Source organism: Lichenostomus cassidix, chromosome 13 (genome assembly GCF_008360975.1).
Source record: "Lichenostomus cassidix isolate B80296 chromosome 13, HeHo_3.0, whole genome shotgun sequence".
Classification (NCBI taxonomy): domain Eukaryota; kingdom Metazoa; phylum Chordata; class Aves; order Passeriformes; family Meliphagidae; genus Lichenostomus; species Lichenostomus cassidix.
Window position 1 is genome coordinate 3,901,174 of NC_139494.1, and position 17,096 is coordinate 3,918,269.

A 17,096-nucleotide genomic window follows, 5' to 3' on the forward strand; every position below is an offset into this window, starting at 1 on the left:
TCCTGCCCACATTTGAAAACTGTAACTATTGAGATGCTGAAGCAGCAAGTGGCTCAGTTCCTCATCACAACTCTGTCAAGAGCCCACTGGCACATAAAGCTCATCAATAGGTACAGGCATGTGAGCAGCAAACTTCCTGATTTATCCACAGAATCAAAATGGATAACACATACAAGCAAAACAAAAGAAATGGGCAAACGTTGCTTTCAGACTTACGCATATATCCAAGCGAATAGATGTAAAAATCTCCTGCCTCAGAGTTTAAATCACGAGGGAATGTTGTCACCCACTCCTGTCCCCAGGAAGATTTACCTTCCTGTTTCATGAATGGATTCTACTGCTCTCCCCTCCCTCAGAGCAGGAGCCCAGCAGAGAACGTACCAGCAGGTTCACGGTGCAGCTCATGCGGTTGTCCTTGCTCTCGTCGCTCATCACGGCGCGATAATCCAGCAGCCTCTCCAAGAGCCCTTTCACCAGGCTCACAAAGCTTTCCACCAAGCTAAAAATGCCAGGGTGCTGCTTGGCACACGCTGTAAGGCTGCAAATACACACTAATGTTGGTACAATTCGGAAGGCAAATACTGAATTAGGGCTAAATCAACTGCAGAATGCACTGGAAATTCCCTCTGTGAGCTGGTAATTTAGATATCCAGAAGACAGATGGCATATAAATCAAATGGGAAAAAAACCCCCAAAAACATTTACTTTTCCTGTCTGAAGATGACTTTGAATTCAAGGGTGTATCTACAACTTCAAGACAGAGCAACCTGCATCTCTGCTATCTCTGCTATCACAACTTGAAGTCTCTGGAATGTCACACTATTGGAATAAACACTGCACCTTCTTTTCTCATCATAAAAAGCAAAAACCCTTTCCTTCTCTTTGTACTGTTACATATGAGTAGAAAATTAAAATGAACAAAAATTACAATTTTAACTCAAAAAAGACATCAGCAGAGTAATATTACTTCAAAAGCAGAGCCAAACAATGAATTTTCTGCAGATGGAAAAGAGCAGCTTGATCTCTTTTGATAAAAATACAGGAAAGAGAGTTTTGTATTTTGGCATCATCAGATTCAATTTACATTAACAAAACATTAGCATATGCTGTTTCTAAAAAGTGCTGAAGTGATTGAGGAGGAGAGATTTCACTGTTTTCAGAGTTTAAATGTTAAAAGATCATTAAATTATTACCAGCATCTTATTAAGGATTATTTTCTTTCTTTGCTTAAGAGCTTGTCTCCTCTACTTAATGTACATTTTCACATACAGATGCAAGCACTGGGTCAGGCAGAGATGCAGTTAATTTTCCCCAAGGCAGTTCTGTGTTTTACTGGTAGCTGGGAAGGTTCTGACCTCTTAGTGCTCAATTACCAATTGAGCTCTACATCATTGTTTTCAACACAGCCAGTAAAAAAATAATCTTATTTAACTTTAGGCACAATATTTTTTAAACTTTAATTACTAAGTATACTGTTTTAATTAATAGCAAAAATAATTTTTTTATTCCTCATAATTATTTGAACCTTCTTTAGAAAATGCATATTCATTACTTCAATTGCAAAGAAATCCTCAAAGCTCTGGCCTAAAATGCAACCCCTGCAGAATACCCAGGAATGAAGTTCTAGCTCAAGCAAAGTAAAACCAGCATCTAAAGTTTATTCTTCAGATTGTTCAACTCCACTGGAGATACTGAGCTGAGATACAGGGAGTGTGTTTGTGGATGTCTGAAAGAACATTCATATTGTATAAGATAGGAGGGACAGAGGTCAACAGATAAAACCAGAATACTCCAATTGCTCTTGTCTGACTGGTCTGAAATTGAAATATTGAAATCAATAACTGACACATGGCTTATAAAATACACTGTAAATGGAATGGAAACACTAAAGGGGCTGAAGAGCTGACAACTGTCAGGAAAGGCTGGAGAACATTAAATTATGTTTGTGGGAAAGAAAGTAACAAAGTCTCAGAACCACGGAGGAGACCGGAATATTTTGCAGGAAAAATGATGTTATTTTACATGTATAAGTATCAGAAACAGTGTGAGACACTAATGAAGGAAACTACAGTCACCATTTAAGTGACTATTATGGATTTTTGCCACAGGTTCCCTTGGAGTAACAGCAAACCAGGCAGACCTGTGAATGTTACCTGACTGCACAATGAGCATGAGGCACCAAGACATCACATTTCTTTCCAATACAAGGAGAAAAACATTGACATAAACCACAAGCTATTTCTGGGTCTCACCCAGGACAAAGTACATAACTCCAGTCACTAAAGAAAGGTGAACCAGAGTACACATAAAGGAGAACTACAAGCAGGGCAGCCTTGTCTCCTCTGCCTGCAGGGAACAGCCTCTCCCTGTCCCACATCAGCCCAGCTGCCCCTCAGGGCTGCCTAGAGCAGCACTCACTAGCACAGGGCACAGCCCTTCATGGCATTAGGGACAAATCCAAGGCTTAATTAAACTTCTGCTGAACCTGTTTAGTTTATTATTTATGGGCATTGACAAACTCCCAGCAACCACCAGCGTGGGCAAATGTTGGTTGCAGAGGTGCTGCTAATTATCTGCCTGCAGGTGACTCTTGGAACTGTACAGACAGTTATAGGAGATCAGCTGATGAAAATATGACCAAATGAACAGATGTGGAGCCCAATTCAACAGGGTCTCCTTCCAGCTGGAACAGGGAATTGGGGCCAGAGGCTTGAAATCCCTGCTTTCAAAGGTGTAAAGGCAGGAAGGTTTAAACCAAACCAACTGACAGAACAAGTTCTACCACAGGCAGGTCATCAGCCTCTGCTCCAACTGTCCACCTACAGGTGTCATTCAACAGCTACAAAGATAGAAGAAAAAATATTATCTGAACTTAAGATGAAGTCATCTTTAGAAATGTGGAAACTTTGAACTTGAGGCCTTCTAGAAAGTGGGACAGTACCAAGGGGAAAAAACAGACATGTCAAAGCAAGGGGGGGCCTTGGGAAGGCAAGGAGATCAAAAGCTCTGAGCTGTGTTTGATGACACTCCTTGACTGCACTACTGAAAGATGGGGTTTAACTGGAGAGTGCCACTTTCCAAGAAAAGTGCTGGAATGAAAGAGCAAAGTGCAAACAAGGCAAGCAAACAATGTTACACAGCTCAGAAAGAGTGAACTTCAAAGAGCCTCACGCACAAGATCTGAGGGAAGCTTTGCTTTTTGCATTGATAAAGTCTCAGTTTGAACACTCTCTCCAGCTTTAAGGCAATGTTTTATATCAAAATAGATTGAGACATTGTAGGAACGTCCAGAAAGCATTCCATATGATCAGCTGAAATACTGGGGTTGTTTACCCTAAGGGGAAGCCTGAAGGAAACTAGACAGCAACATTCAAATTTGATAAAAGCTGCTGCAAAAAGAAACAGAATAAATGATTCTTTATGTCCCCTGTGCATGTACCCAAAGCTTTCATGGTTCATCTGATGAGAGATGTGACTTTGCAAAGACTGCAACCCCTGCACAGAAATACAGCCCATGCAGGGTAGCAGGCTCTGAGGAAGCAAAACATGTACATGACATCACAAAGACTTATTTAAATTCAGACAATAATCTCTTGGAGTCCAATCTAGACATTGAGGTGTATGCAAAAATGCAGGTTAGATATAATTTTTCATAATTTAGCTGAAGCACAAAACAATGAAAAGCAACCAGGAAAATAATTTCAATCAGCAAAACTATGATTCAAACCAGGTGTAGGTGAAGCATTGTGCTATTTCCAGTCCCCTCATGAAAAAAATTGCTAAGATTCTATTTTAGGTGAGGTTTCAACCTGAGAACTGGGAACAATGAGATAGACGCATATCCTGAAGGCATTTATTCTATTTATTCTATTTATTCTATTTATTCTCATGAACTACTTACATGGACTCAAACAACAGCATGTAGTGTTCATCCCCTCGTCCTCCTTCCACCTCATGATCCAACTTCAAAATGATTTCATTTTCAAACTAATAAAGAAAGAAAAATCAAAACACTGAGCAGCTATCCAGAGGTCAACATACTTCAAGACGGCAACAACAATGTACTTTTGTACAGTTATGTCACATATTCCCAAGGGTCAAATGCTTGGGCACATTCTGGTCTGGGCTTTTAGCATGGCTGAAAGCTTGGACAGAGATTTTCACAAAGCTTCCCCTGCACTGGGCACATGAGACACAACCTCAGGGTCTGTGTGCAGCTACAGGCAGTTTTGTCCTTATCCAAATAAGTGTACCCTGCTCAGAAGATGTAGGAAAGATCTACCTCAGGGTTCTTGACAAGACATTAACACATCAAGAGGCACAGAGAGAGCATTAGCAGAGACCTACATTGAAATAAAGCTCAGTTGCTTTACACAGATCTAATTATTAAAACCACTGTAAAAATGACAGAATTCATTACTGTGCTAATGCAGCGAGTTTTCACGTTTTTCTTTGATACAAAATTTCACACAATTGTCAGCACATGAATAATTCTGTTTCTCCCTGGAGTGTTTCTGTGTAATTGAGAGCTTTGGCAGGCTGGAATCCAGATCATCCCATCAGAGAACCAGAAGCCTTTCATGGTGCAAAGAATTACTGTAGTAGTTCATATATGGTACTTTCAGATAACTGCAGTGCAAAATATTTAACCTTATTTAAATACACCCTCATCGAAATATTCAGCTCTGTGCTGAAGAAGCCAAGCCAGGGTTACACAGAGGAAAATTGTCCTTCCTCTTAGGGTACCAAACAGGTCATGCATCTCTTCAGATGTGTTTTAGAGGAGATAATTCCCTCACTTGTAAAGAACATGATATTTTAACAGAAAATATGTTACTAGATGTACTTCCTTCAAGTAGGTCATGATTCAAACTCTCCACCCAGAAAAAAGATTTATCATTTTTCAAGAATGAAGGCCAAACATTCTCCTCCTCCCTCCAGTGTCCAACCAAACCCTACTGGCTACCCTGATCCTGCAAACCACTCTTGAGACAGAACTCTGAAGTGGCTGCTGCTTCTTTGAAGAAGCTTTGAAACAGAACCTTGAGCAGACAAACCTCTGCACTGCTGGTACAAAGAGCAAAAGCCTGGGCACAGAGCAGAAGCAGTGCAGGCACACACACCTCTGGAAAGGGGCAGGGAGGAAGGAGCCATTTCCACCACTTTGTTACTTGCAGGTTTTGCTGCTCTAATATTAGTTCTTTGTCTGTAATTTGAATATGAATTAAAGACTGCCTGTGGAACAGTACATATTATACTAATATTAGAGAATAACAAGCTATCATTGAAAAATAGCTTAACAAAAAAAAAATAAAATTACTCTGTCTCATCCAGGCTGAAATAGAAGTTTAAAGGGCTCTGAATTAATTTTTATGTGTAAGCAGGATGTGTATTAGTGTTTAACATGGGTAACACAGGTGCGTTGCAGTTTCAGGACAAGGAAATATTAAGCAAAACCATCCAATCCAGCCATTTTCTGAGGATTTATTGCAGTAAGACAAATCTGTGAATATAGTGCAGGTCAAGCACCAGTTAAAAATCATCCACCTCTTAAATCCTTCCTAGTACTTATTCAGCAGGTAGAGAATTGATTACTTCTCGAAGAAGCAATAATTTTACATTGCTGGATCTGAAAAAAAACCCCAGAACCTCTTCCTAAGCATCTTTTCTGCAGTTTCTCAACAATCTGCAAGAAGAGGAAAAATCAGTTGCTTGGTTCAAAACAAATAAAAAAGTTGGCGAGAATATAGACTAAAGTTTTAATGTTTCTGTGCCAAAATTAAGCCCTGGAAAGTATTTTTCTCCTCTAATTTAAAGAAAGTGTTCCTAATTGTCACTGGCACCAATTTAGCTTTAAACACACCTGCATATCTAATAGATCCAAGGATTCTTCCCAGCTCTGAACACACCTCAAACCAAACCACAAAACACATCCATGGTTTCCACATGGATCTGTCTGATCCAGATAGATCATTGTGTTTGCCAGGCCACACAAACTCAGTCTCTGCTGATCTCACATCCTCCTGAAAGCCTTACACATAACAAGATTTCAAGAACTGAGAGAAAGAAATATGGCCATTTAAAGCAAATAAATCACTTGTGCCAGAGGAGCTTGCTGAGGACAGCTCAGTCACTCACTCAGTCACCTGTGAGAGCTCAGAACAGCAGGACACTGCCCCAGGCTCCCTGAGAATCACTGTCTGTCCTCTAACAACGAGGCTGGAAAGCCCAAGCACACAGCAGCAGCCAGCACTGCTTTCTGACACGGTCCCAGAGCAGGCAGCAAGGAAAGCAAACACAGAAAACTTCCCCAGATGGCTCCAGCAATTGGCAGAACCCACGAGAGATACTGAACTGAAAATACCAAACACAAACAGAATGATTTATTTGAACAAAAATATAAACACAGATGAATTAATCTTTCCTAAGCCAAGTTAAATCCGCAACATAACTCAAATCCATGTTTATTTAAATGATATTTTCATTTACTCTGCAAAGAGCTAATTTTCCTTGTTTGTTTGGGTTTTTTTTAAGCAAGCATTTTCTAACTCCTGGCCTCAGATCACAGTCAGAATAAGCAGTATGAGGTCACTTGATGATGTGTCTTTCTTAGGGAAATCCTAATAAAATACACAACTTGAGTTTCAGGGAAAGGAAAGGTGGCTTATCAGTATTTGGAGGATGGCATTTTTAAACTCTAAACACATAAACAACAAGCTTCTCTTTTTATTTGAAGGAGAAAGGGATACATTTACAGGACTGAGTCTAACCACAGACACTGAGAGACGAATAAATTGGTTTTCCAAGATTCCCAGCTCTCTGAGCTCATGATAGACAGAGCCTTGATAGCTAAAATTAGTAGATATTAATGGCTCCCTCTCTACATCTTCAATTAGAGTTAAAATTATGAGCTTATATAACACTGCTCTGGCTGAATGGAAATTACATGTGCAAAGTAGAAGAAGGGATTGCAAGAAAATGTTTTACTGTGTCCTACACCTACATATAGATTCCAAGCCATTAAATACATTTGTATAGCAAGTCATTCTTGAGACAGCCACAGGTGGAGTTTTGCTTTCTCTGGGTTTGGATGATTTCCTAGAAATAGCTAAATAAAATAAAACTCCTGCTTGATAAATTTAAATTATTTTATCTCCCTACTGCCTGTATATTGTGTGCATAAGGGAGGACAAAGCCCCCAGCCCCAACACAACCCCTGTGCCCCCCCAGAATGGAGCTCTGTCCCAGCACAGCACCACAGCACATTAACAGAAACAGGCTTTTTGGGAAAGGTTATTAAATCGTGTGGGAGGCACCAGACAAGCTCTGGTTCCTGTGCTGCTACAGGCTCAGCTTGTAAAGATGTTTCTGTTTGTGCTTTTTTTTTCCCCCTCCTCTCTCATTAGAGAAGATTAGATTAGAAATAAATTATTTATTTTTAAAGTTCCACAAAATTATGTTTTAAGTGAATGTCATTCTGGGCTCCTGAGTGCCCCAGGCACTCTTGAAATAACATGTTGTCATTCTCAAAATTTTATACTAAAGCTTTAAGAAAACATCCTTTATACTACTAAATGCCAATTTGCATATGAAATTGTCCACTAGCAAAACCTTGAGTTTGTGTGTTTGTGCATCCAGTAATTATCCATTCACATTAATTGCTTGCCCCATTAAACTAAGATGGTAACAACTTTCAAACATAGAATTTAATGTGCCTTTGCTTTAAAGTATATATTCTCAAAAACTTACCAGAATGGCTAAACTTACAGAGGCATGTTTTTTTTATCTTAATTACCTCATCCATAAGAAAAGAGAGGATAAACCCATGATTCTTGATGAGTAAATGATCACAATTCCTAAAGCAGAACATTAGAGTCCAATGAGACTCAGCTGCTCAATTATGAAATAGTTTTTGCACCATCTGATGAAAACTCCCTCTTTTCCTTAAGCTGCAATAAACTCAACGTCCTTGTTCCTTGGCACTGTAAAATACCACCTGAAACTTATTTTTATGGCATGAAAAGTGATTCAGTGGTCACTGGAGTGCCTGGCCTCTCCCAGGCTGCTGCTCCCGTTAATCAGGCAGGATGACTGATGAGTTTTCAGGATTTCTGGTCTGTCCATATCTGTGTGTCTCTCCCAAGAGATGAGGTATAAGCCATGAGCAGGAAAACATTTTTAAAAAGGAAAATATAGGACTATCAGGACACAGAGGGAACAGATGCACAGAAACAAAGTGGTTTTTAATCTTGGCCTTGAACCAAAAGCTTTGCACTGTAGAATACAGACCAAAATGGAAATTCCATCTGCTCATTTGTTCCACACTTCATTGACACAGAAATGCCCCAAATGATTTAAAGTATCAAACATAGCTGGGTATACAAGATATTTATATTTACATGTGTCTAAAATGATGCCTTTTTGTTTGTCATTTTCCCCTACACAGATTGTTCTGAATTAATTATTTGTGTAACTACAAAGCTGAATATCCAGGTTATAATTTACTATGGAAGGCAGTGTGCAAACACAGAATGAGGTGAGCCCATGCCCAAAGAATTGGAGGAGAATGGAGATGTCAGACAGGGATGGATACTCCACTGCCCAGGCAGACATTGAAAGCAGTGGCAGGAAATTTAGATTACAATCTCTGGTGCGCTGTCCCACCATCCCCAATTCTATTCCACCAATCCAAAATATTTCATAGTTGTGACTTAAAAATTCTTTTTCCTTTTCAAAATGATTGCAGAAAATACTCCAGGAATTTCAGTTCTTCACAGTGGTTATTTTTCCTCACAATAAACACTTAGAAAAGTTACAGTTTCCTGATAAATCTGATGATATATAATTAACTATTCATTGCTATACCTACTCTGTAGTAAAACCTGGAAGTTTTGGCTTTCCAATATCTATGTCACAAGGAAAGGGGATAGGGAAATATTTAGATTATAGAGGATCCCTAGAGGTCATTAATTCTATCTTCTACTTAATGAAGGGCTGAATTCAATGGAAGTCTTGCTGCTCAGAACCTTTTCCAGTAAAATCCTGAAAATCTGGACTAAGATCCTGCAATCTCCCTGGGCCCCTATTTGCTATTCCATCCATTTGTTGCTGTCATTGCAACAAGTTTTGCCTAAGTCCAACTCAGTCACTCTGGAGATCTTGCACTTGCTGCACCAAAACTGTTTCTTTGGTTCTTAATACTTGGGATTTCACTTTCTGTAAGCAGAAAAGCTCACACGACACACATTCACCAGAAACACTGAGCACATGATATTTAAATGCATTTTCTCACTGAGTATTTGTAATTACCTTTTTGAATTGTCCTGTCCTCTGATATTCACACAGCATCATGTCAAAGAAAATTGGGATTGTGGCTTTTCGCAGTTCAACTTCTGGAATAAGAGTCATTTCCAAGATGGGCCCAACCATCCCCGGAATAAAGCAAATTTTATTCTGGCCTGAAACAAAACCAAAAGTTGAATGTTTGAGGGGAAAGCCACATATTTTTAGGAAAATATATAGGACCTCCAATCATTTAAAACAGTGTTTAAGCCACCCATGTTGGTCAAGCCTTACAACTCAGTCACTCCTCTCTGCTCCATCCCAAAAGCTGGGGCATATGAAGGGATACTGTCTCCTTCTAAAGTGCCAGAATTCAGTGCCAGGAATGCCAGAGGAGTTGATATTTTCAGTGAAGAATTCAGCTTTTCACCTTTTGTCATCTTCTTATAAATATTTAGAGTAGAAAGTAAGAAATAAACCTAAGAACCCCCAAATTCTGTCAGCACCACACAGTAATGCCATGTGGTGCAGCCTTCATATGAAGGAGGAGCAGCAGAACCTGGCTGGAAAACAAATGTAAAAACCTTTTCTTGGAATTTTAATCCAAACAGCTTCCAAACCTGAGTCTCCTAATTTCTGGAACCACAGGTTCAGGTTGAGCAGTAACTTTCTCAGGGAAAATTTATTCAGCCTCAGTTTCTGCAAAATAAGGTTTTTGAAATCTGAAAGAAGGTTGTGAGTTCTCCTGTAAATAAAAATCTGGCAGTAGTCCAACCATATCTCATGTCAGCTCCAAGCTTAGTCATAGGAGTGAAAACATATTTTAAGTTCAAATAGCAGAAATATTTACAAAAGCACTTCATGTCAGATATTTTTCAATGGGACAAACATTATGTGACAGATTCAGTTGCAGTGAAGTTCTCTTTGCTACTCACCAAGTTTGTACCACATGTCACGGATAGCAAAGCCAATTAAACGTCTCATATCTCCATATCTAGGGGAAAAGGAATGTGAAAGGAACTTTTATCATTACCTTTCTTATCATTTTATAACAAAATTAAAGATATAAACTAAAGTATACATTTTTGCTTACTTGTTCTGGATTTTGTTGTATTTTGCATGGGAAAAGTTTTCTAGCTGTAGTGAATCTTGGGTAATAAATGCCACAGCCAGATGAAAATAGTTGTTCCACAGCTGTAAATTGAATATAAGGAAATTATAATAATTTTGAGGAAAGCAGGAATAATATTAAATGATGCATAATGTGGAATAATTTATGAACCCAAATGATGCAAGCAATATGAGTTTTTATATTATGCAAAGATGTACATCATTAGTATTATGCAATTAGCAGAAAAGCAAGAAAGATGAATTTTAATAACCACTACTACACATTTGCTTTTAATAACAGAGAAGCTGAATAAATATTGCTAAAAAAAGATTCACTTGAGATTCATTAGCCAACAACATTAAACTCTGAACCAAAGCAGGACTTGGTGAACACATTACATGCTGTTGAATCTTAACAATTTGGAGCTAAAGGCACCAATGTAATTACACTGCATTTGAGCACCACTTCAAAAGGCCTCTCCTGCCTCCTCTTTGGATCCTAATTCAACATGCATTTGTATGAAATTCCAGTGTAATTTGTGAAGAGCTCTCCACATGAAAGAAGGACAAAATACATCCCTAAATAACAGCTGATATTACTGAGCTGTGTACTTGAATTAGACAAAAAGCCCTCACTCTTGCAGTGCACAACCCTTCATTCCTGAAAGCAAATTACTTCTTCTCCAGACAATCAAAATGAAGCACTCCTCACACACTAGGAAAGGAAAGAGAAAAGAGAAACTTCCCTAGGAAACACAAATTTAAGGAAGGAAATACAAATTTCAGCAGCTTCTAGGCAGTCAGCAACAGCTTTAAACCCTTAAACATGCAGCTGTGTCTAAAACCAGTGGTAGGTCTCAGTGAGAGAGCAGAAAGGCACTGTTAAATGTATTCAGTGGTGATTCAAAGGATGGAACAAAACATGGAACAGAGCTGTTCATTTTGTATGGTGCAATACAAGCCTGGCTTGGGAACCCACACTAAACAGCCTGAGAACAAAATGTTCCATCAAAACTTAAGTGGCCTCTGCCCTTTAGAGCCTGGAAAAGTCTTGTGTGCAAATAACCAGGAAAAACAGATACCAACACACACAAACACACCCAGAACCACAGACATTTCCCATCGTAACTACAACTCTCAATGTCCTCTATAATCTGTAGATGATCCTGCTGTTAGTTTATTGCCCCCCTGGAGGCCCAGCTAAGGCTCTACTCAGCAGAGCTGCTCATTTCCAAGCCCTTGGAGGTTCTGGGTGTGTGAGCAGCCCCAGCCCCAGAGCACAGCTGGCCCTGCTGCACACACACCAACTCAATCTGCAGCCAATTCACAGCCTTGCTCATCAGAAGAGATGCTGTTCATGGCCTGAAGGGCCTGCTTTCCTCTCTTACCACATATTTTAAGAGATTATTTTGACCAGTGTGGAGCTTGCAGCCCCTTGAGAAGCTGTATTTATTGATGTACAGGGCACACACTCTGTATGTGTCAATTATACCAGAGAAACGGAAAATTTCTCAAATTGGTCTAGATTGTGGGGAGAAAAATGAAGCCTTATCATGAAATGGTGTATTTTTTCATTGAATAGCTCCAAGTTCAGTGCCACCTTTGTCAGAGACACACCCTAGAGACTCAATCACCTTATGTATAACATATTTTCCTTCTGTCCTCAGAGTACCCTGAAATGCCTGAAAACATAGGATCTTTTCCATTTAAAAAATGTATTCAAATTAAGGACTCACGTGATTTTAAGCATCAAAACTAACACTAAAACTCTATGAGACAAAGTAATCTCTCTCTGAAGTAACAACATGTAGAAACAGATTTTAAAAATGGAAAAATTAGTCTTATGAGACATGTTTTGTTTTCTCTTAACCCCACAATAACATTCCAAGACACTTTGAACATCTATCAAATTGGAAAATGTGGAGTTAATTTAGTAGGAAATTTCCAGCCATGTCATGAAGAAGAGATTTGGTAGTTATCCTAAAAAATTATCCAGGAGAAAAGGCTGCAGCCTCTTCCTTCACACACCTCTGACACCAGCTATTTGCTGGTGGAAGGATCAACAATGAATTTTAAACTCTGTAAGCTGATAATTTTCAAATGCACAATACAATATTTAATATTAAAAAACATTATAAAATTAAATATAACACTTTAATATTGGCAGTATAGTTCATGCTAGCTAAATTTCCCAAAGGTTTCATTCGCTATTAACCTCTGCATTGTTTCTACAATGTCTGTCTCTGTCATACAGAGATTTTTGCACACTGTGTATTTTTCCCCTGTGTATTTGTAAGGCACACAGGGTTTTGATTTCGGGGTCTCTAAATTAAGATTTTAACACAAAAAGTAAGTTGCACAATTCTGTTTGGGATGCTGAAACACATTGCTTTACTGCTGAGTTATTAATGGAGCCTAATGCATGCAAGAAAGGTAGGGAAACACAAAAAATAAGCATTTTCTTTCAAATCAGACTGACATTAGATGTTGGATTATGCCTTTTATAATAAATTCAGTGGCAGGAATATAGGTGATTAATACATAAATTATAATCCCTGTAACAGCAGAGATTTAGAATTATAATCCTTCCTAATGCCCTGTAAATATAGTGCTAATGGAGGGAAGGGAGGGAGGAGCAGGAATCAGTAAGACTGCATTTTCCAGAGCAGCTCTACAACAGCTGTGCCTGAGCACAACAAAATGGTTTGTTTGCTCACTCTGCCCTGCCCCGAATGTGTCAGACGCTGCCACCTCCAATCAGACATTCCCAGAGGAAATCTGCACTAAAGCCACTGCAAGGAACGACGTGGCTCTGGGTGGGAATGTGTTCCCTTGCTGGATGGAGACTCCTCCTGTGCAGAGCAAGACTCCAAACCCAAGGGATGGAGCCAGGAGATGACAGTGACAGCAGAGGGAAAATCCTCTATCCTGGACAAAGGTAACACCTAGCAATGACATCAGCTGCCAACAGAACAAAATGCCCTGGAATTGTCCTATTTGCCACAGATGACATCTTCTCAGACAGCCATTGAGGATACCATGAATGTATTGCATGAGTATAGAAAATCACAGTTCTTATAATTAAAGCAAAGACACCAGGGTGACCTTCAGGGAACACTTTTTCAAAACACATGTTAAACCAACCACCATAAACCACAATAAGAACACACATCAGGTGTAACCAACCACCAGCCCCACGGTGTGAGCACTTATTGCTTCTAATAATTGTTGTACAATTATCTAACTCGTTTTTCACCTCTAGTTCAGCTGAGTCATTTCCAGAATACTTTCTGGTTAGCCAAAGTAATAGAAGTGAGCAAGGATTTTACAAGGGCAGCAAGACCCTCATTTTGTAAGGCAACATTGAGTCTTCAGCTCCAATACTCCATAGTTGCAGGCCTGCAGACTTTTCCTAGCTGCAAGCACTGGACATGTTGCTGGAAGGACACCTGCCAGCTCAGCTGCCCCAGCTCCATATGCTAGACTGCTTCAGACAGGTGAACTGCTGGATTCACTCTTCAGAATCCTCACGAGAGAAAATATTCCCTGCCCTTTCTAGATAACCTGTTTCAATATTTAACATAACCTCTTTATATCTAACACAAATGCAAGAAAATAACCTGTTTCAAATCCAGGGACATGAATAGAATATAAACTGCTAAATATTGAGGGTTTTTACCTATACCAATAATTCCTACTGACACTCCAGATTCCTGTGCATTAAATCCTCATGTTCTAGGTTATGTTCAGTACAGAGGCATGCAGAGTCATGCATTATGCATGATTCTGTCCCTGTTTGTACTGTAGGCACTCCCCAGCTGAAGGCACCATGAATATTGGAGCCCTCCTTCACTCCTACTTCACGGTTTATTTTTGGTCAATCTCTTAATGAAATTTCACTCCTTTCTCTCCTGTAAAATTATTTCCTCTGGAGCAATCAGCTTTGTTTTATCAGCACAACAGTAAATATTCTATAACAGAAGCCCTTCAGGCAGACCTGGTTTTATTGTGCTAAGTTTTGCTTTGTGCTGACACTGGAGAATCCCTGTGGGACACAACCTCTGAGTGCCACTGATGTACTGAATCAACCTCTCATGTACTCTGTGTGCAAACCCAGAAAAAAACACAAACCAAGGAAAATCACCCCCTCACCCAGCAGGCACAAAGCCTCAGATATCAGACTATTTTTTTTACCTCCAAGACCAATATTCCCAACATTGTGGCACTTCCTGCCTGCCCAGTGCAGTGACAACCTTGGTGGCAAAGCTCTGGGATTAGGGAAGGGCTCCCCAACAAAATGGGCTCAGTGAACTCGAGTGATGACAGTGCTAAGGCAGGAAATGGAACAGCCCATCGCTGCTGGGCTGGGCGTGCTTTTGCGATTTTTCTCTGTGTGCAGCAGTTTCAGCACTGAGCCAATGGCTTTAAGGCAATAACTAACTCTAAAGCTAAGGACTGTACCAACTCCTGATCAGACACAGCACATCCTCTCCCAGGCCCTTAATGACAATACCTCTTTCCCTTCTACCTTAATCACATAATACACAAAAAACCCAATTTGCTTTGCAAACAAGAAAGAGGCCAGAAACCCTTTTTTCCTCTCCATTTAACAAGCTCCACCAGAGTAGCAAAAAATTTCTTCATTGCAGTTCTCTAGATTTAAACCACACAGTTTTAGATGCTCCACTGCTTCACAGTTGACTTGCTTTGTTTGCTTTGGCTGTCTACCATTTATTGCCATGCAGCCACTCAGCCAAGTGAAAATCGTCAGATCTATTTCACTGGGCTTTAAATAGAGTTTTAATTTTTTCTTTTAATTAAGACTTTGTGGCTAGCACAGGTCTTTCCCATGAGAATTCTTTTTGTGTTTTATAAATAAAGATAAAGTTTGGATGTTATTAAAAACATTGTCCCAAGATTTGGACGGTGCAGGCCTGGCCAGTCAGGCCTAGGGGGAGGTTTCTGACTGACCAATCTGGGTGACCTTTGAAAACTCTATATACATGATGAAATCAAAACAATAAAGGTCTTTTCCTTCTTGCCACTGAGAACTGGGTTCTTTTCTCTGCTAGCGGCTCAACAGCAACAAGACTTTACTTCAACTATTAATAATCTGATCTGAAAACACCCCCCTACAAACAGTATAAATCACGCACTTGTTTACAGAGAACTTAAAGATGTTTCATCTTTTTATTTAAATAAAACTTTGACTGATGTGCATCTCTATTTTCCCCTGCCCATTCAGCTCCTCATTTACTTCGTGTTAACCACTGCTCACGTTTGCTTACAGCCAAGATGTATTGATATAAAAAGAAATATATTGTGGGAAATAAAATTTTAATTTATAATTAAGAATATTAGAATAGGTTCTTTGCACTATTCAGTTTTTTTTTTAGTGTAGTAGTAGCTTTTTAAATAGGTATAGTTAGGGAACTCTTGGAAGATTTGCAGAGCTTTTATTCATGAAAGACAAGTAAGGTATCTCCTTGATTTGTACTTTAAAGCCTCTTTTGAAGACTATAAGGCTACTACAATTCTTTACAGGGCACTACTTATTTACTATAACATTGTTTAGCTTACTCAGAGCCTCCAAGTATTTGACATGTCATGAATAAAAGAGCATTAATGCATCCCCTTTGAACCAAAGGTGCAATGTTGAACTACAACGTCCTGGTTGTTTTGATAACACTTTGGAATGCACAGAATTGCCACAGGAAACAGCTGAAATAAAAGCTCCAGATCAAACTGCTGCTTTCACTTTTGGAAAAGGCAGTGTACACCTTAATAAAACTTTGACAGACACAGTGTTTATAGTCTGTGGGGTTTTGGTGTCCTGCCTATGGTGATGTCTTTCAGATCTTTATCTGCTTTTAAAAATTCCTGACACATCGTGCAGTAAAAAGTGATGAAATGATATAGAAATTATAGGTTATAAATTGCTTGTTAATAAATTGATAGAGCCTAAGACAGATTACATCATAAATATGTGAAGGATCTGAGAGTTTCCAATAGGGATATTTACTAAAAAAGTAAATTTGAAGTTAATTGGAAGAAATATCTTTCTCTTTGATTTAAAAAACCCTTAATATTATACATATATACATTTGCATAGTCACACCTTTTGAAGGTAGAACATTTTTAATGAAATCAAGGTGGAAAAAGCTCCACTTTTCCTACTTGAGGTCACTGCAACTGAGTGTGAACTGAATCTTTTACCTTTCTTTCCACTACTGTCTTTTAAACCCTTCCTGTGTAACCACTGCCTTGGCTGCTCTGCAGCTATTTGGTGTTTTGTGCTGAGGACCAAGAGACCAATTCCCCAACAGCTTTTAGCACAAGTGGAATCACTGAAAACAGATTGCAAGTTGTGAGATGAACTGTAAAATATAAAGCCCTGAACTTTATGTTAAGAGTGAAACAGAATAACTTTACACACCATGATCAGGCACCACTTAAGGACAAGTCCTGAATCTAAAAGTGTATTTACATTTTGATACCAATTTAATGAATGTGAAAACTACAGTCATTGTCATTTTTATCTAAAGGAAGCCAAACATGGCAAAATGCATAACTGAAGAGTGAAATTACACAGAATGATATCGAACAAACCAAAAAACCCAACTAACCTTAATTAAAAATTATTACAGAAAGAACTAATAAATAAATGAAGATAGACTTGTCAGGGAAGAGTACAAGTTAAAAAT

General features: G+C 39.0%; 1 protein-coding gene across 1 annotated transcript in view; it reads right to left on the bottom strand.

Annotated features, from left to right (window-relative positions):
- The window catches only part of DOCK2 (dedicator of cytokinesis 2), a 149,967-nt gene that overhangs the window by 22,225 nt on the left and 110,646 nt on the right, over positions 1-17,096 (bottom strand). The window contains exons 31-35 of the mRNA XM_085073400.1: positions 10,376-10,476; positions 10,218-10,276; positions 9,310-9,458; positions 3,902-3,987; positions 382-538 (exon numbers count right to left, since the gene is read on the bottom strand). Coding sequence (XP_084929526.1) covers positions 382-538; positions 3,902-3,987; positions 9,310-9,458; positions 10,218-10,276; positions 10,376-10,476 — 552 coding nt within the window. The remainder of the gene's footprint in view (positions 1-381; positions 539-3,901; positions 3,988-9,309; positions 9,459-10,217; positions 10,277-10,375; positions 10,477-17,096) is intronic.